This window comes from Aedes albopictus, chromosome 2, assembly GCF_035046485.1.
Source record: "Aedes albopictus strain Foshan chromosome 2, AalbF5, whole genome shotgun sequence".
NCBI lineage: Eukaryota > Metazoa > Arthropoda > Insecta > Diptera > Culicidae > Aedes > Aedes albopictus.
Window position 1 is genome coordinate 424566859 of NC_085137.1, and position 20603 is coordinate 424587461.

Genomic DNA, 20603 nt, shown 5'->3' on the forward strand with positions numbered 1-20603 from the left:
CCGGAATTTCTCCAGTGATTCCTCCAGGAATTCTTCAAGACGTTTTTACAGAGATTCCTCCAGAGATTCATGCAAGAATTTCTCCATGGATTGCTTTAGAAATTCCTTCACAAATTCCTCCAAGAATTCATCCAGGGATTCCTTCAGAGATTCCTGAAGAGATTTCTCCGAAAATTCCTCCTAAATTTTTCAGGAATTCCTCCAAGTATTCCAAGTATTGAAGGAATTCCTGGAGGAATGCTTGAAGGAAATTCCTGGAGGAATCCTGGAAGAAATTCATGGAGGAATCCTTGATGGAATTTCTGGAGGAATCTACCTGAAGGAATTCCTGGAGATCCTCAAGATCTTTTGGCAGTTAACAAAAGATACAATATTCCAGAATCTGTAAGCTTTTTTTAACATTCCATTCAAGATTCTAGGAGGTGTCTGGCATTTCTGGTAGTTTAGTCCATGGTCCATGATGCTATTTTGGAAACCAATCCACTAGATGCCAATTCCACAATATTTTCTAGAACTTTTGGTCAATCACACAAAATAAATATGTTAAATACAAATACATAAACAACAATAATAAATATGGCGTGGCAGGCACGAAGATACTCTGTGCTCAAGGAAGTCAAGGTAATTTCTATTACGAAAAGTCCCTGGTTGGATGAAATGTGCAAATGTGCAAATAGCGGATAACGTGCCTTTGGCGCCGACCTTCTGATATTGGAACTACTTTAGGGGCTCTTCAAAGTTTACCTTCAGGGATAACACCCAGTACTACTTCAGTTATTGTAATTTTAATTGCTCAGGCCACACCCTATCCGACAACTGTCAGCCCATCTACCCGGAGGCAAAGTGTGAACCTACAGCACCCTGCACTGCTTCAGTTTTGCCCAAAAAACTGCTTTAGATAATTTTTCGGGAACTTTAATAAATTCCTTCAGGTCATTCTTTGGAATTTTGACAGCGGTAAATGAAGATACCTGGACAACCGTTTTGATTCTATTCGCAGCACCCAGTTGCCAACATACAGTGAAGATTGTACATACATAATTTTTCAATGCAGTCACCGGAGAAAAGAAGTGTAAGCATTCAAGACAAACAGGTATTTGCAATACTATTTAGTGCCTTTATTAAACATTGATATTAACATATGTTCTGGTTCTGGGCACAGAGAACAGACATCCAAGTCCAGTTCCGAAACTGTGTAAGGAATTTAACGGCCATTTGAAATCGGCAACACAAGTGGCAATAGCGTGGCGCTGCAGTCGGTTAATTTCCCATACTAATTTAATTCACCACTTGAAATGTTTCAATTCACCACTGACTGTGGCAATATGGTGTTTGGTGGCGTTAGTGTTGTCATCGTGTATTGGTTTGCAACCTTACTCTAGTAAAGATTCAAATCCTTACACAACTTTCCGAATGAAATTTGTTCTAGCCTGGATGTCTGTTCTCTGTGTTCTGGGCTTATTAGTCGCTAAGCCCTGTTGAGCGGGCAGTTCAAATTCTACTTGGAATCCAATTTAAACTCTTAAAAAATGCAATTCGCAGCTAACATCCTCCATCTTAGCCTTCCGGCCGGCCAGGAACCGCTGCCATATCTTCTCGATGAACATCTTGCGGCCCAACATGTGCCGGGTTTGCTTTTGCTCACGCCAAAGCTTCTTCTCCATCACGACCTGGGTGACAATTCCGGCGTGATCACATCCCAGAACTCATAACGGTTCCAGCGCATGATCCTCGATGGCATTCGTTAGCACGTGACACAAATGCAACGAACCGGTAGCGTTCCGAGGCGGAATCATCTTCACAAACTTGGGGTTGTGCTCCTTGCACGTATACATTCTTCGGCTTGAAGAATCCTTCCTTTTCCCACTTGCTGTACCAGGCAGCTTCCACTGCGGACTGTAGGCATGCGGGAACATTCCGAATAATCTTTCTTCTCATCCTCTTGAATGTTGTCTTTGTACACAATCGCCATTTTCGCCGCTGACTCCTTGACTTTTCTCTCGGCCTTGGGCTTGACGGCGGCCTTTTCCACCGGCTGCTGTTTCTTGTTCATTGTTTCTTGCCATTTGGCCAATTTGGCCTTTTCCGCTTCTGTTTTGAGCGTCTCAGTCGCAGCACCATTTTCCATCGGATCGAGTGTACGCGCACTGAATGTTCAATTAACTCTGCCACCGTGGATTTCCGACGACTAGATTGCGTGAGCATTACGGTTTTTTAGCGATCCGCACCTGGTGGCGAGCTTAACGAGACGAAAAAAGCACAAGCATCAGTTGGAAAAGATGGATTTTTTGTCATCGATATGACCGGATCGTAGCAAAGCAGGATGTCGTCAAAATCCATGGAGTAAAACTATCACACAGGATACCGTTGAAACCTTATGCTGCACCGTCAGATTGATAATCTGAAACAAAAAAAAAAAAACTTGCATAGAAAAGTTGACCAAATTCCATTTTTTCAAAGCACCTTGAAAAACTTACCTCAAAAACTAACTAACTAATCGAGAAACTTGTACTACAATCAGCGGCTGCCATCTCCGGGTTGACTCCTAAATTCCGGGGTAAAAATTTCACGTAATCACGATCAAAAAATTAAAACTTTTGAAGGAGGAACTTTATTCAATTTTCGGGAGACTAATCAAAACAAGGCAAGTCGAGCAACTTTAAATAAGGGCCAAACGTTGGAAACGTTTGAGTCACAAAAATCATAAGAAATACACATTTTTTACAGCCATAGCATATCATCTAATTGTTAAAACCTATAAAACTTTTGTTTTGTTTGGTTAATGCTTCGTATATATTACGTCAAATTGTTAAAAATTGACGATATCAGAAAAAATATGAAAATTGCGCTTGTTGAATACGCCATAATCAAAGCGCTTTCTTATTGCACCACCGGCTTGACAGCTCTGCGGAAAACATCGCATATGTTTTGGTTCATTTGCCTCACTCGCAACGAAAATGAACTTCTCACCTCATTCGAGTCGACTATCGGAATCAAAACAAAGAGTTCATTCGAGAGCTAAGTGAGAATTCTCGATTGCTCTCACTCCACTCGTGGAATGAGCACAAAAGTATTGAGATTTCATTATTGATATTGTTCCTTTACATGCATATGAAAAACAACAATAAAATTTATCCTCACTTTACCTAGGGTATAACTTTTTTCATTGACGTTGGATCACTTTGCGGTCTTCGACAGAGTTGTTTAGTATAGTCACCTACAAAAATACCAAAGGGTTTGATTATTGAACGCTTACAGCGCCACCTAGCGGCAAAATCCGAAAACTTAAAATTCCTGCATACATTTGGCCAAGTTTTCCCATACAAACTTCAAGCGTTTTGAGCGCCCCCTTAGGCCTAATCGATTTTGCTCAAATTTTGAACGTAGCTTCTGGGAGTCCAAAACTACTGATTTAGGAGGTAAGACTTGGCATTTTTCGAAATTTTTGTTTTTCATATAGGTGTGGGCCACCTCAGTCTACAGTCTACCGAGTGTAGCTTGAGGAGTGATGGAGATCGAAGCAACTCAATGATTAGTGCACCAATCATAGTAGTCTTAAGAATTTGAATTGGAAATAAATGTTAGTTTACTCTAAGCTTTCAACCAAACCAGTTGGGTTTTATTCCCCTCTAAGACTTTCTAACATCTCACTCGCTTCAATATCAGGCCAGTACTAGAGCTGAAAGGTGAATTTGCAGATATTACTATATTTTATATGTTTTTCATGAGGTGCTCATATTGCCTCATTGGTCAAATTACCCCGACTACCCCTATATAAATCCTGTGACCAGGTCAAATTTCTGTCGACTTGCTTGATTTCGTTGTTGAGGCTGTGCCGCCATGAGCCTCTGGGTCTGCCTCTGCTGCGATGTCCTGTTGGGTTGCAGTCTAACGCTTGTTTGCAAATTTCGCTTCCGCCCCTGCGTAGAGTGTGGCCGACCCACCTCCACTTTCGCTCCCGAATCTCTTGTGCTCATTCTGCGAATGGAGTGACGTGAGAAAAGTCGGAGTCGTATATCGAAGTGAGGAATACCGTCTCGAATGAAGTGACTCGCCGTGTAAATCAAATGGAGAGTCACCTCATTCGAGTCGAGATTTCTCACCTCGATATACGACTCCGACTTTTCTCACGTCACTCCATTCGCAGAATGAGCACATCTGTCGCTATCGGCTTTTGATGACATCGACGATGGATCTCCACGTTGGAGATCCAATTGTGAGGCCACCATGCACGAATTATATACCGCAGGCATCTATTGATGAATACCTGCAGCCGTTGCGTGTTCTCCACTGATACACACCAGGTTTCATTGGCATATAGCAGCACAGACTTCACGTTCGAGTTAAAAATTCAGATTTTGGTGCGTCAACTAATCTGGTTGTTTTTCAAAACATTTCTTAAACTCACAAAAACAGCCCTCGCCTTCTGATCCGTGCACCTATGTCGATCTTGGGGTAGAGAGACTCTTGGAATTCATTGATTTGCTCCAGAATGATACGAAGCGTGACAATATAGTCCACACAGGAACGTCCGGCACGGAATCCTGCTTGCTACCGTCGGAGAGTTGCGTCAATCTTCTCATGTATCCGATTAAGGATCACTTTGCAAAGGACTTTGAGAACGATATACAGTAACATGATGCCCCGCCAATTATCGCATATCTACAGTCAGGTCACCCTTTTTAGGTACCTGTACTAAGACGCCTTGCATCCGGAATAGTCGGCCGGAAATGTCGCGGTTTCCCATATGTTGCCGAATAATTGATGCAGTAGTTGTGTGGATACTATGGGGTCAGCTTTGAGCATCTCAGTTGATATGCGATGGACCCATTTGTCATTTGAGGATGACAAAAAAAAAACAAATAAAACTAAACTCACTTTCATCAATTTTATCAATTTTATTCGATATCAATAATGAAATATTTTACTAACATACATCTGTTCTTAGTTCTTAGCTTACGATTTTTAAAGGTTCCTTCATATCGTATACATTGGTTGCAATTTATTCCAGTTTAGCTTATTGGATAAGGATTTCCGTTCTTAGAATGCATCTGACACGGCTTGGCTTGGCAGAATCTACCGTTTAAAGTCGATTCACCAGTTTCCATTCATCCATTTTCCTCTACTGCGCTGTACAAAATGAGCTCTGAAAGAAGACCGGTTTTCATTGACACTTTGTTTTTTTTTTTTTTTGTACAAAAATAAATTACATTTGTGTATTGCATAATCGGTTCTCTATTTCTAGGTAACGAACAGGAAACTAAAACAATTTAGAAATAAAAACGACATTACACTGTTGTCCCTTCCTAAAAGTAACTGTTTTCTAGACCGTTATTTCAAGCAGCGGTTTTTTATCCTTATGTACAAGCGCACGGAACTTCCGTTTCGTGTTTGTGTTTACCCTCCACTTACAGATTTTTTTGCTTAACGGAAATCTGTCGAATATGATCGCTGTAGCATTACACTTTCTGTTTACTTAAATAGTTTTTTACTGACAAATAGTATGGGTTTACTGCTTACTTCGCTTATTATCATTTTGTTTTTATTTCTTGTTGCTTGAGACTTTTTGTTTTGCTTGCAAGAAACTGCAATCGTATACATGAATTCTTTTGCCTAGCTTTTCGTATCGTTTATGAATAGTTTTAGTAGTTTGAATTTATAAAGAACTTGTGTTTTAAAACTGAACACAATTACATTTTAAAAATAGAAAATAAACTATGTATATAGTCTTACATGGTATTGACAAATCGTATACTTCTTTCCGTTTCACTGGGCCGTTTTGTTGTATCGTATACATAGTTACTTGTATCATTTTTCTTTACATCGAATAATAAAGGAACTAAACGATAGTTATAAAATTCAACTAAAAATTTGACGATCCATTTGTGTAATACTGGTATGGCAAAGTTCGGCTTTGTCGCATTTGCTGTACGTATCGTTTCGTGTGGAACGTTTCGGACCGTAGTCCAACTTTACACTTATCATTATGTTTCTAGTTTATACAAACACGTTCTCATTTTCTACGGTTCACTTGAATAACTGCAGTCAATACACCGAATTGTGGTGGTCGTAGTTATGCGCGTGCAAGTACGATGGCATCGTCTGGTTGAGCTCCGAGGCTCGTCTCCGCAGGGCGGCTATACTGTGACCCCGCCAGAGGTCCTCCTCGCCATCGGGACCGCCCGAGCTTAGGCCTTGACAGTTGGAGATGTTATGCGGATTGGCGCCGGGATTGGACTGTTGGGAGGGGAAGAGCAAGCGAATTATTAGTGTTGGTGATGATGAATTGCACTCAGAACTATTCGTTTTTCTATTCGGAAGAACAAAAATAGGCATCGCACTGAAGTTTTTGCGGCTGTTCATAAGATAGTTTATGTAGTTGAATAATCCCCTAAGACATTTTGGAAGATCCAGAAATTCCTAGAAACGTATAATACAGTCCTAAAGACCTAAATCATTGGTTTTGTCATTGAACATTGTTATGCAACGTTACTCAATGTAGCGGAAATGACTTGGCTATTGTAGACCTGGACTGCCGGTGGACGTATAAATGTCCCATGTGCAAAAACAGACAATCGAGAAAGTCCAAAGTTCGAAAAAAGTAAATTGTCTCAACTATGAAGTATAAGTGCTGAATCGTGTTCTAATATCAACCAATTTTGAATTTGAGCACTAATTATTGTTTTAGAGCGATTTTATAGTTCCATAGGATTTCCAATGGAACATGACGCTTATGCGTCCACTTTTAAGAATGTTACAAATCGGCCTTGCATTTTTTCAACAAGTTTCGGAACAAACTACCAATTTTTATTTCCCCATATGATAGTACCCCATGATACATGGTCATGGGCTGCAAAATCTCAATATTGCCAAAAATGCACATGGGACAATTATGCTTCCACCGGCAGTGGAGTTCTGAACTCTGAGGTAGTTGAGATGATCTAGAGTGCCCCAAGAATAGATTGAATAATAACTTCCCAAGAAAGCATGGGTTATAGTTGGTTTTGTAACATTACAGTGCTTAGTGAAAAACCAGCTACAGTTACAGGTGTAGATGTCTAGGAATGAACTCCCAAGACATTGTGATCTTCAAGGCGGTTCAGTTAACATCACATTCCTTAATAAAGCGGGAATGGCTTTTGTCAAAAGTGTAGACCTGAAGTTTTGAACTCCAGGGTAGTTTGGCTGAGTAAGAATACCCCAAAATTATCTTTTAGTAAAGGAAAGTTTTTAAGCGGTCCATGAATTCTAGTTAGTTATGTAATGTTACGGTTAAAAACCGCTGCTGTAAAGGACTGACTAGAACCCCGACGGACCCACGTATGACACTTACCATATCCCCGTTGGCGTTGGGTTCGTTCTGACTAGCACCACCTTGCTGTTGCTGCTGCTGTTGTTGTTGTTGCTGTTGTTGCTGCTGCTGCTGCTGTTGCTGTTGTTGCTGTTGCCCACTGGACAGCGGGGGTGTCGATGACGAGCATGCGTTGATGTTGGGCGGGGTTGATGTAGGCGATCCGCCCGTGCAGCCAACGCCACCTACCGAGTGTTGGTACATCATGGAATCACCTGGAAAGGCAATATCTAAGATTAGCGTTTCGACTCGGCAGTTCTATTTTCGAACGGCGGCACAGATACGTGATCCAGTAGGAAAGTGCGAATTACCCAAAGCGTTCAGTCCGTAGTTGTGGTAGCCGCCGGCTCCCATGGCGGAGGAGATATTGATCCCCGAGTTTAGTCCGCCATTGAGGGTGCCCGAGAGGGACGAGGTTTGATTCAATTGACCGAATCCTGATTGCGATTAGCGGTGGTGTTTGCATTAGTGGGGTAGGGTTAGTTATTGTTAGCCATTAGCAAATATTAGGGAAAGAAAAGCAAGCACATCAAGATACGAGAACAAAAGTTAGTTTCAATTAGGTGGTACTCTGTTGTTATTACAAATGTGGTTACGGTGTTTGGTTTTACGAGAAGCAGTGCACTGTGGTACGGATGGTAAAAATTGTAAACTGATTTCAGTAGCATTTTCTGACCATGAGCATAGCCAGAGGGGGGTTCCAGAAGAGTTCCAAAAAAAAATATATCAAAAAATAAATTATTCTAATAATTCAGGTTTTTATCCACAATTTCCAAACCTTTTTTTACTCGAAAACCATAGGAAATTTCGCCAAGTATTTCTTCAAGAGAACCACTTCGATCTTATCATAGAATTTTAACAAATAACAAGCTTGGTTGAATGGCAAAATTTTGTAATGTTTATTCATGGAATACAAAAACGGCATGCCCAATTTTCCAGATATTGCGGAACCAGTTCCGGCAGGAAAAAGAAGGACATTGTAGAACCCTTGGTAGAACCATATGCTGCTATGCTATATGCTTTATATATATAGAGTGCAGTTATGTGCTACTGCTACACGAACTTCACTAGTATTCAATTCAAACAAACATCGTGCTAAGAGCAAAAACCTGGGATTTCTTTTCGAATTCTTTCAAGAACACCTTCAAAAATTCCTTTAGGAATTTATTCAAGAACTTCTCCAGGGATTGTTTCAGAAATTCCTCAAAGGACTTCTCCAGAAGTTTCTTTTTCGTGAATTCTTCCATGAGTATCTTGTATGGTTCCGATAGTGATTGTTTTAGGATTTGTTCCAAGAAATGCTTCAAAATTCCTCCTACGATTCCTTCAGAATTTTTTACAGATACTTCTGCAAGAATGCATCGGCGAATTCCTCCAGGATATTTTTCATAGTTTCCTTCAGTGATTCCATCATGGATTGCTCCAGAGAATTTTTCAAGAATTCCTCTATGCGTGGGTTCCAGTCATTCCTCCGTGAATTTCTCCTGGGATAACTTTAGAGGTTCCTCCAGTGATTGTTCCAGTACTTTTTTCGAGGATTCCTCCAGGAATTTCTCCAGGGATTCCCAAAGGAATGTCAACAGATATTATTTTAGGTATTTCTGCTAGTATTTTTTCAGAGATTTCTTCAGCGGTTTCTCCATATATTCCTTTAAGAATTCCACTAGAAAATGATCCAATAATTCAATCTGAAAAATTCGAAGTATTTCAGTTGCAATATCTTCCAAAAACTCTTTAAGTACCTTGAAACATTGTATTAAACATTGTTTTGGGAGTCCATCCAAAGATTCCAACAATATTTCGTCCAAAAATCTTTGCAGACCTTTATTCCTCCATATTTTTATTTCCTACAGAAATTCTTTCAGGAATTTGTTTGGGACTGCTTCCGGGACTCAGGAACTCTTGCAGGAACTGCTTCCCTCAGGAACTGCTACAGGGATTCCTCAAGGAGTTCCTCCGCAAACTCTTCTTTAAAATCCTTCAGGATTCTTCCACGATTTTTTTAGAGATTCCTCTGGGTATTGCTGTACGGATTCCCCTAAAAATTCATCCGGGATTTCATTGAGAAATGCGTCTAGAGATTCCTCCAGGAATTCTTCTAAATATTTCTCCAGGAGTATTTTCAAAGACTCCTTCGTTAATCCCTGCAGGCATTCCTCTAGGATACCCTCCAGGGACTCCTCCAAGAATTTCCGAAGGGCTTAACTCGGGAATTGCTTCTGTGATTCTTTCTGGAACAACTTATTTTAAAATTCCTCTAAAGTTTTTCCCAGGAACTTATCTTAAGATTTCTTCAGGAATTCCTCCTTGTATTCTTTAAGGATTTCCTCCAGGAGTTAATTCAGTACTTTCTCTAGGAGCTGTTTATGGATTCCCTTACTAATTCCTCTTGAAATTGCCTCCGGGGTTCCTTCTGGAGTTTTTTCACATTTTTTTTAGGAATTCCTTTAGGAGTTTTCCAGGGATTCCTCTGGGAATTTCTGCAGGGATTTCTTCGAAAAATCCTCCAGAAATTCATCTAGACATTCTTCCAGAAATTCCGCCAGAAATTCCTCTTGAGATTTCTCCAGGAGTTCCTCTGGAGACTCCTTCAGGAATTCCTACATTCCTCTAGGATATCCTCCATGGACCCCTCCAAGAATTCCTACATTTTTTTTCAGCGATTCCTTCAAGAAATCCTCCAAGGTTTCCTCAATGCATTCCTCCATGAATTCCTCCAGAGATTCCTCCAGAAATTGCTTCTGGGATTGTTCCTAGAATTCCACCTGGAATTCCTACAGAAATTTCTCCAGGAATTCTTTAAGGGATTTCTATAAGGATTTTTCCAGAGACTCGTTCAAAAAACCTCTAAAGATTTCTCCAGGAATTACTTCAGAGAATCACCCAGTTAGCCTAGTGGTTAAGGCTATGGATCGCCAATCCGGAGACGGGGGGTTCGATTCCCGTTCCGGTCGGGAAAATTTTCTCGACTCCCTGGACATAGTGTACTATTGTACTTGCCTCACAATATACAATTTCATGCAATGGCAGGCAAAGAAAGTCCTTCAATTAATAACTGTGGAAGTGCTCAAAGAACACTAAGTTAAAGCGAGGCAGGCCAAGTCCCAGTTGGGACTTAGAGCCATAAAGAAGAAGAAGAATCATCCAAGAATTCTATCAGGAATTCTCCTGGGCTTTCTTCCGAAAAATTTTCTAGGCATTCTTCCATGGATTCCTCCTTGGATTTTTGCAGAGATTTCTCTACGATTTTTTTCAGCGATTCCTCCAAGGATTCCGCCAGATATTCCTCCAGGAATTGCTTCAGGGACTCCTGGGATTTCTTCAGGAATTCTTTTTGGGATTCCTCCAGAAATTCATGCAGGCATTCCTCCAGGAATTAAACAAAGAATTCCCTAACAAATTATGTCAGCAGTTCATCCAGGAATTTTTCAGGAATCCTTCAGAAATTCTTCCAGGATTTCTCTAGGAATACCTTTTGGAATTTTCCAGAAATTCCTCCAAGAATTCTTCCAGATCTTCCTCCAGGAAATGCTGCAAGGATTCCTCCAGTAATTCCGCTAAAAAATCCTCCAGGAACTTCTTTAGGGATTTCTCCGCGAATTTCTCCAATGATTCCCCAGGGATTCCTTCAGAAATTCCTTTGAGGATTTCTCCAGGAATCCCTCCATAAATTTCTCTAAAAATTCTTCCAGGAATTTTTCAGGGAATTTTTTCATAAATTTCTCCCAGGGTTCCTCTCGAGATTCCCCCAGAAATTTATTCAGTAATTTTTGTAAGAGTTCCTCCAGGAATTTTTTCAAGGTTCCTCCAGCAATTCCCAAAGGCATTCTCCCAATATTTCACTAAGGAATTTCTCCAGCGGAAATTCTCGAGGAATTGCCCCAAGAATTTCTTCAGGAATTCCTCCAGAAATTTCTCTAGGAATTTATCCAGGAATTGCTCCTGGACATCCTTCAGAAAATATGACAGCAAATCCAGGATTTTCTTCAGAAAATTTTCAGGGGTTTTTTTTTCAGAAATTCTTCCAGAAAATTTCGCAAGAATATCCTGAGGATTTTTTTTAGGGATTCTTCCTGGCATTTCTCCAGGGATTTCTCCTGAGATTTCCTCATTAATTGCTTCCGGTATTCATCCAGGGATTTCTTCACGAACTTTTTCAGTGATTTCCCCAGGGATTCCTCCAGGAAATCCTTCGAAGATTCCTCCAGGAAATCCTTTGAAGATTTCTCCAGGAAATCCTCTAGGGATTTCTTCAGAAAATATTTCTCCAGGAATACCTTCAGGATTTGTTTTAGGAAATTCCCCTGAAGATTCCTCTAGAAATTCATCCAGAAGTTCTTTCAAAAATTCCTCTAGAGATTCCACTAGGAATGGATTCCTCCAGAAATTTCCACAGGAATTCCTCCAGAATTTTATCAGATATTTCAGAAACTCCTCCAGGAATTACCCCAAGATTTTTTTCAGGAATTTCTTCAAATATTTCTCCAGGAATTGCTCCTGGATATCCTTTAGAAATTATGTCAGCAATTCCTCTAGGGATTCCTCCAGGCATTTCTCCTGAGATTCCATCAGGAATAGCTTCAGGGATTCTTCTAGAAATTTCTAGAAGGATTTTTTCCAAGGATTTCTCCAAGAAATCCTTCGAAGATTCCTCCAAGAAATCCCCCAGAAATTCTTCCAAAGATTCTTCCAGAAAATCCTCTAGGAATACCTTCAGAAGTTCTTCCAAGAAATTCTCCAGGAATACTTTCAGGATTTTTTTCAGGGATATTGTTCCAGAAATTTCTCTAGAGATTCCACCAGGAATTTCTCCACAAATTTCTTCAAGGATTCCCCCAGGGATTCTTTCAGGAATTCCTTTGGGGATTTCTCAAGGGCTTATTTTCAGAAATAGAAAAATAAAAGAAATAGCAATCTCTCACAATTCCTCTGGAGATTTCTTAAAAAAAAATAATAATGATCCAGTAATTCTTTCAAGATTTCCTCTAGAGATTCCTCAAGCAATTCCCACAGGAACATCTCTAGGAATTCCTCCAAGCATTCCTCCAGGATTTTATCCAGGAACTTCTCCAGGAACCTCTCCAGGAATTTCTTCAGGATTTTCTCCTGGAATTGCTTCTGGACATCCTTCAGAAATTATATCAGCAATTCCTTCAGGAATTTCTCCAGGAAATCTTCTAGGGATTTCTTAGGAGATTCTTCTAGGAAATGCTCCAGGAATACTTTCAGGATTTTTTCAGGGATTCCTCCAGACATTCCTCCAGGGTTTTCTTCAGAGATTCTTCCAGGTATTCCCCCACGTATATCTCCATGGATATTCCCAGAGATTCCTCCAGGGATTCCTCCAGAAATTCCTCCAAGGGTTCTTCCAGAAAATCCTCCTGGAATTTTTGAAGGAATTTTACATAAATTTCTTCATCAATTCCTCCCAGAATTCCTCTGGAGATTTCTTCAGGAATTCTTCCAGGGATTGCTCCAAGAATTCCGGCTGAGTCTTATCCAAGTATTCCTCCAGGAATTACGCCCGGAGTTTGTTCAGAAGTTTCTCCAGGCATTCCTCTAGGATTCTCGCTAGAGCTTTTCCCAGTAAGGAATCCCTTTTGGAATTTATCCAAGAATTCCCCCAAGGAATCCTCCAGAAGTTTATTAAGGATTTCTTCTAGGATTTTCTCATGAGATCTCTTCAGAAATTTCTCTGGGTATTCCTCCCATAATTTATATAGGAATTACATCAGGCATACTTTCAAAAATTCTTCCAGGGATTTCTCCAGGTGTTTCGCCGGGAATTGTTCCAGGGATTCTACAGGGCTTCCTCTAGGCATTCCTGTAGGAATTGCAACAGGGATTCATCCAGGTTTTTCTTCAAGGATTTATCCAGGAAGTCTTCCAGGGATTTCTCCGGGAATTCCTCAAGTGATTTCTTCAAAAATTCCTCTCAAGTTCTCTTCAAAAATTCATTCAGGAGTTCCTTCAAAAATTTCAGAAATCCTTCAAACATCTTTTCAGGAATGTACCCAAGAACTTTTTCAGGATTACGTGATGTTTTTTTTTTAAATTATTTCAAGAATTTGTGGAGGAATTCCTCCAGCGAATAATATTGGAAGATAATTAAATTCTAGCTTAGTCTTCAAAAAGTTTGTAATTTTCTAAAGATTTCAGCTATAATTTCTTATGAATATTTTGTAAACTTTAACAATATAAAAATCAGAGCAAAATAACTCACGAGTGAATAAAAATCCATAATCTTCCAGAAATTGGTCACCGCTACCAGCATCACGTTGATTTGTGTACATCAGGCGAGTTTTTTTTTTAACGTATTGAACAAAATACAACAGCGTGAGTGCTGAAGGATTAAATAATGCTTTAAGAATATAATGTTAATATACTCAATCTCATCGTGCTGCATTTAGTTATAAAAGCTAGTAGGTACAAATTTGCTAAGGGTGGTTGCCCCCACCCCCCTCGCCGAAAAGCTTGCTACACCCTTGTACCTCTCATTAATAGGTTTCCACTTTATGAGCACAGTGTGGGCGTGAGCGCTGAGCAGAAAACCAACTCCACGTGGCGAGGAACGTGTTCACCTCGTAGGTCAGAGTATAGCAGCATTTGACCCGACGTTCTCCAAAGTTCGGCCAACGGACTCCACTCAGGACATCAAGCTTCATGCGTTCATTCAGTTCCAATTCTTATCCGCTAAAAGTCGTTGCCGTTGAATCAGTTCGTAATCTTTCATTTTCGGTTTCTGTAACGGTTCTTGGATTTCGAGAACAGAAGGTTGTGGGCTAAGGTCCCCTATCCAACATGGTGGGGCAGCCACTATATGTAAAGCTTCCGGTGGAGGCGCATTTCATACTCAGCCGCAGAATGCCGGAACATATGCTGTTTGAGGCGCACCTCCTTGGTGAACAGGCGCTTGGTACGTACCTTCACAATTTTGCTGAAGTCAGAAGGACAACAGTGCCCAGGCTGCACTACCTGCTAAGCAGCTAAGTACAACTCTAAGCTGGCGGTCTTTGTCATCGCTTGACCCGTGGAAGCATGATGTAGGAACTTGTGAGGACTAGCGCTATGTTAGACGCTCTCGTTATCGGTTCACCGTTTTGCATCCCACTGCCCCTAATTTATGTAGATATAGTCATCGGAATACACTTAAGATTCACAACATTATCGGTGACACTATTGCCATTCAATGTGTCACATGTTAAACCAAATCTAACCCGAAGACACCACAGTCATAAATCCCTTTCGAGTTTACTACTGAAAAAAGTTCACTATTTTGACCATCTGTCCCACGGTGCACACTTTTGTACTTACCGGCAGTCATTGGGTTGACGCCCACTCCCCACCGGTCGCCACCGAACATCGATGTCCCGCATAAGCTCTCGCTCATCGCAATATTGGTAATGTTGGCTCCGAATGGCGGCAAACCATGCGACGGTAGAAGGCCTCCTGTTTGGCAAGGATAAAGAACGTCACAATTTTTCCGGATGAACATCTACCTATACTGTGCTGCGTAGTGCAACAGTAACGAAACGGCAATGGTCCAAAAATGGGTACTTACCGGGCGTTCGAAACACATTGGTGGTCTTCTTTCGTTTCTTCCACTTGGCCCGACGGTTCTGGAACCAAACCTGCGGAACAAAAAATAAAGAAAAGCAGTTTAATAAATTTTAAAGATGCCGTTACAAATCAAAACTTCGTTAAAAGTAATGCAAACTCATTTCGGCCGTTGGAATAAGATGCAGATTCTACGAAATGTTTGGTTGGAATCTTCATAAAGCTTGTTTTCGATAAAATGTGGACAACGAAATTCGTTGTCGTTGTTTTCGTTTTCTTTTAAACCACTACACTGAGCTCGCATTGTACAAGATTTCTTTTTTAACCCTCTATTACCCAAATTTTTGATTTTGATCTTAATATCATTTTTCGTCATCTAAAATCGATTAAAACATGTTTTGGAAGATGATTGTTTTCAATTCTCGATTTCGTGAATTTCAGTTTTTGATTTTTCTAATTTTTATTTTTGAACATCCCCACACTTTAATATTTTTCCTGGAAGCCAATTTGGGGAACGGATGTTTTGAGATGAAAACATTTTGAGATTGTATGATTATTGTTGAAATATAATTATTTTAAATTTTTTTCACAGAAAATTTTATTTTCCGTGTAATTTTAAGGAAAATAATTTTAGAATGTATTCGATTCCCTTAAACTGTTAAACAAGGATAGAATGATTTGTAAGAAATTTAAAATATGTTAATGGGGCACGTTCGGTATAGATTTGTAGTAATGAGCTGAATTTTAGTATGGTGAGAAGGTCAATTCTCCGTTTCTGCAATGAAATGTTGCAAAAAGCGTGGGTATTATGATTCCTTGCCTAATTTGATGATGTTTGAGCAAAACTTTGGACAACTATGTTGTTTATGTTGCAAGAAATGGTGAAAACAATAATACTGTTGCCCAAAGTTTTGCTCAAACAGCATCAAATTAGGCAAGGAATCATAATACCCACGCTTTTTGCAACATTTCATTGCAGAAACGGAGAATTGACCTTCTCACCATACTAAAATTCAGCTCATTACTACAAATCTAGTACTTCACCGATCCTATGTCCTATTGTAGCGATTTAATACAAAATAAACAATGACTTCTAAAAGGTAACTAAAACATCAATTTTTCAATGATTTTTGAAAAATGTAAATACGCTTTAAAATACACCAAAAACCATTTTGAGATATACAGAACAGTCCTAAATATCAGCCAAAAATAAAAAAAAAGACTTTCCACGAAACAAAAATTACAAAAATTTAAGCATTATACCCCGTCTAAAGGCGGGATTGGGTATTAGAGGGTTAACGGATATGCCAAACGTATTTTCTTGATTAACTTTTTTGGATTCTATGAAAATTTTACAAAGTTTTTTCGGAATTTAAATCATTAAAATTTGTAACAGAAACGATCAAATTGTTTTATGTTAACTTGCAGCTTAATCCAAATTTTATCCCAAACAAGCCTACTACAAACCACCGTTGAATTTTGCTTTCCCTAGAGGGACGCCGCTGTCGTCGCGCCCTATTTACGTGCTCGCCGCCGCCGCCACCACTATCAGAAGACTCATCCTCCACGTGCTATTTATTATTTATCGTTGTTTATCATTATGGTTATGATTATTAGGTATGAAATTGCACTGCGAAGAGACTTTAAACGAATGAATGAGAAAAAAAAGTCATTCATGTCATATGCATGAATCCTTGGGCGAAGGGGACCGACCACGTTGAGTCAGGAGATGACGCAGGAAAAAAAAACAATCAGGAGATATGATTTTGCTTGGTAGGTAGGTACACCTACACATAGAGATTGGGTGGCTTCCTCGCCATGCGGATGTTCCTACTTATGTAATGATCTATGATTATGATGGTTGTTAGCGCGCTGTGATTTTTTCCATTATAATCTGCAAAACGGAAGTCAGGATATTGTCACTGTGACCTTAAGCTGTGGTGCGGTAGCTGACTGAGACTCGTTTTCATACATACATAATGCATATGCACTGCACATGGTGGAGAAAACAAAGCTAATTCAGGCAGATTTTTAAATCGAGCTAGGGGAGAATGCGTCATTAGAAATTCATGGATTTAAATCTTTGATTAGATTCATCGCGAAAGAGTATAGCTGCCACATCTTTTCGTAACATTGCTGATGACATCGTGCACTCCGAGCTTTTTTCACCTCAGAAGTCTGAAAATAATGTCTGATTCTATCATGAAAAAAAAAATCAATTTCCAATGTAAAGGCATGAGAGAGCACGAAACACCATCCACAGTTACTAGTCCGATATTGTGATAGCAGCTGTGCTTATACAAGAAACCATCAAATACTATTTGGAATTAGTTGTATTCTCAACGTAAAAGTATATACTGATTTCTCCATTTTTTAACTATAGTCACGATATAATTTTGAGCGTTCATTCCACCTGGTTGAAGTCATTTATGAGATAGTCTTGTAATAAAAAATAAATAACTTTTGAATGCTCCAAAAATACGTTCGAAATTGAAAGTGACCCATCTTGCCCCGTGGCCGTTTATATGGAGATTATATGGAATGTATCGCATAAGAAAAATGGCTAAAAACCATTCTATTTTTTATTTCCAATGAGAGTGAATAATTTTTCAATCAATGCCCCAAACTTTTGTATATTCATGCTGGTCATCTAACAAAATTCGGCACCAACATTTCAAAAGGGCGTAACTGCATTTTGAAACAACCCACTTTTTCACATCTGTGGGTCATATTTAAAGTTTTCCACGAAATTCACGAACATTACTAGACAGAGAAATTGCTCTTCTTTCCTATACTGGCGGTGATTTGCATGGCGGCATTGAAATACGATCCACAGATGTGAAAGAGGGGTTTGTTTCAAAATGCAGTTACGCCCTTTTGAAATGTTGGTGCCGAATTATTAACATAATTTGAACATGAGTAAAGCACCCGAAAATGGCACTGACCCATCTTGCCCCGCGACCCATCTTGCCCCACCCCACCCTATTGTTATTTCTGAAATTGACTTAGTCCACTTTTTTGTTACGAAATATTATTCTCAATTTCCCCCTTATCGAACGCGACGATTTGAGTCGCTGGTGAAACCATCGCCAGAGTCGTCGCCAGCCAATCAGCAGGTGGGATTCTGACGTTTCTCCGATCTCACTAACACAAACAGAGGTGGTGTTTGATTCGACGTGATGATTCAGAAATGCTAAATGGAAGTTAGCAGCGCGTTTTGTTATGAAAACAACTTACAATATTGATCCTTGACTAAATTTTGTGGTAAGCGACTGCTCTTTTTGAAGAAATGAAGAAATTTGGAAACAGACTTTCGGAAAAATGGGGTATTTGGAGATCGACATTCTATCAAAGATTCAATGAAACTGGTTTAAAATGAATTTTGAATACTTGCGGCCCGCAGTCTCAATGTAAAATTCTATTTTGGCCCGCATAGGCTGAGGACCACTGAGGGTTGCAATGTTTATCGACTCGAAGTTATCGCACGAAAATCACAATGCAAGGCTTAAAAATCTCTAAACTCGTAGTGTCCGTAGTATCCTATTCTTTCGAGTTGGGACAAACTTCACTGCTGGCATAACCTAAACCGTTAGCATTACCGTCATTTTTTTATCCTTTACCTAATCGTGCATTTCAAGGGGTTTCCAGAAAACTTCAGGAATGTTCCAGCTGTTTTCCAGAGGAAGATTCAGAGGGTTAGGGGAATCCCAGAGGTATTTCAGGGTATTACAGAGGGTTTCAAGAGCGATCCAGGGGTTTCCAACGGCTTCAGAGGCGTTCCAAAGGGGGTAACGGGCCCAAGGGTTTCCAGGAGTGTTCCAGGGGATTTCAGGAGTATTCTAGTGATTTTCAAAAGGCTCCAGGGGATTTCAAGGGGTCCCAGGGGTGTTTCACTTTCAGGGGAATTCAGGGCTTGAACGGCTTGAAACCATCCTAAACATTCTGTGAAACTTCCTTGTTATCCATACTGGAAAAACATGTACTTAGAAGTCACGAAATGTTGCTAATTGACAAATTGAGAGATGGAATTTGTGGAAAAAAAATCCCGTTCTGGTGGGATTCGAACCCACGACTCCGTATTCGCTAGACCGGCACTTGATCTAACTAAGCCACAGAACTGGTCATAATTCTGCGGATGGCTAGGTATGCTGAGTGCGAAAGTACACTGAAATACGGCTTGCGGTAATAATTGAAAACATTAATCTGTTCAATTGAAATGGAACTTAGTCTGCAAAAATTAAGTGGCGTTGTGTATTAAGGTGAAGATATGACGAAGCCACACTTCAAATTTTCCAGAGCACAAATCTAAAGACCCGAATGTCGGTTTGCGCTGAAAAGTTGATCGATTGGTCATCACCAGCGGGTAACCAATCGATCAACTTTTCAGCGCAAACCGACATTCGGGTCTTTAGATTTGTGCTCTGGAAAATTTGAGGTGTGGCTTCGTCATATCTTCACCTTAAAGGACAAACGTCTTGAAATCCCGCTGCAACAGTGCATCAGAACTTCACATGCACAAATCTCAAGAAGCAAGCTTCAAACAACAGTGAATTTTGTTATTCTGTTCTTGCTCACTTGTAAAAAGCCTAAAATAAGAAGATCAGGTGTGCTGTTTTTGTTTACGAAGAGATTTGTGCGTTCGAAATCGTGAGTAGGTGCCACAGTCGGCCATTGTGGCGGCCATTTTGGGATTCTAACAAGTCTGTCCTTAAATTGATCCTCAGAATAGTAATTTAAACCGCAAGCCTCATTTCTTCAGTGTAAGCCTCGACTACATAAAAACAATTCGCTCTGACTTGTAGCTAGTGGGCACACAGACGCGAGTGTGTTGTGGATTGACATCTAAGCCGAAAGAGAGATGGGTTTGTGAAAAATGAATGTTCACGATGTGGCTTCGGAGTCAGTTTGGCTTTCTATTCCGCAGAATCATTACCCAGTTGGTTAAAGCGACGGTCCAGCGAATACGGAATCGTGGGTTCGATTCCCACCAGAACCCGATTTTTTTCACAAATTTCATATCTCAATGGCAATTCGGTTGCCAACCGAAACTTTTTCTAATTGAAACCGAATCCGGTTGCCAACCGAAACTTTTTTTTAATTGAAAATCGAGTCCATGGTAAAATTGAAAACATAATTCTGTTGAATTGAAACGAAAGTCAGTCTGCAAAAATTTAGTGGCGTTGTGTATTTAAATTGACCCTCAGAATAGTAATTTTCACCGCAAGCCGCCGTTCAGTGTAGGATTAATTTAGGTCCCTCCATTCAGGTAACGTTACCTAAATGCAATTTGATTGTGTTCAGAGTAGTTGGAATACTCAAGATTAAAGATAAAGTTGATTTACGGTAAAGAAGCAGAAATAAGAGTTATGGGACGTTTACGGAGTGTTTGAGGTTTAACAATTTAAGAGTATCCGAGAACTCTCTGGAGTTTAGGCCATCTGATCTACATGCGTAATCAGTGATCTATTGGAGCATTATGAATGAAATTTATGCTTACACAGCTTCATGTGTTGTGAAGTGGTGAGTTCGTTGTCAGTTTGAGGATCTCCAAGAAATTCTTTGCGTATAGCTCACCGGATCTGCCAATGATTCTTTAAGGTTCTCCAAGAACTCCCTTGAGTATAGATCATCGAATATACGAGGGCTACTCTGCCCATGATCGCATATCAGTCCCATCTTTGCTGGGTTTCCTATT

General features: G+C 40.0%; 1 protein-coding gene across 4 annotated transcripts in view; it reads right to left on the reverse strand.

Moving 5' to 3' along the window:
- Positions 1 to 5260: 5260 nt before the first annotated feature.
- LOC109426672 (homeobox protein orthopedia) overlaps positions 5261 to 20603 on the reverse strand; it is a 138952-nt gene continuing 123609 nt past the window's right edge. For 2 of the 4 annotated variants that reach the window (XM_019702204.3, XM_019702206.3), the window contains exons 4-8: positions 14913 to 14982; positions 14666 to 14800; positions 7663 to 7788; positions 7334 to 7581; positions 5261 to 6237 (exon numbers count right to left, since the gene is read on the reverse strand). In XM_019702204.3, coding sequence (XP_019557749.1) covers positions 6046 to 6237; positions 7334 to 7581; positions 7663 to 7788; positions 14666 to 14800; positions 14913 to 14982 — 771 coding nt within the window. In that variant the 3' untranslated portion in view covers positions 5261 to 6045. The remainder of the gene's footprint in view (positions 6238 to 7333; positions 7582 to 7662; positions 7789 to 14665; positions 14801 to 14912; positions 14983 to 20603) is intronic. The other 2 variants (XM_019702205.3, XM_019702207.3) reach the window with 2 other exon arrangements.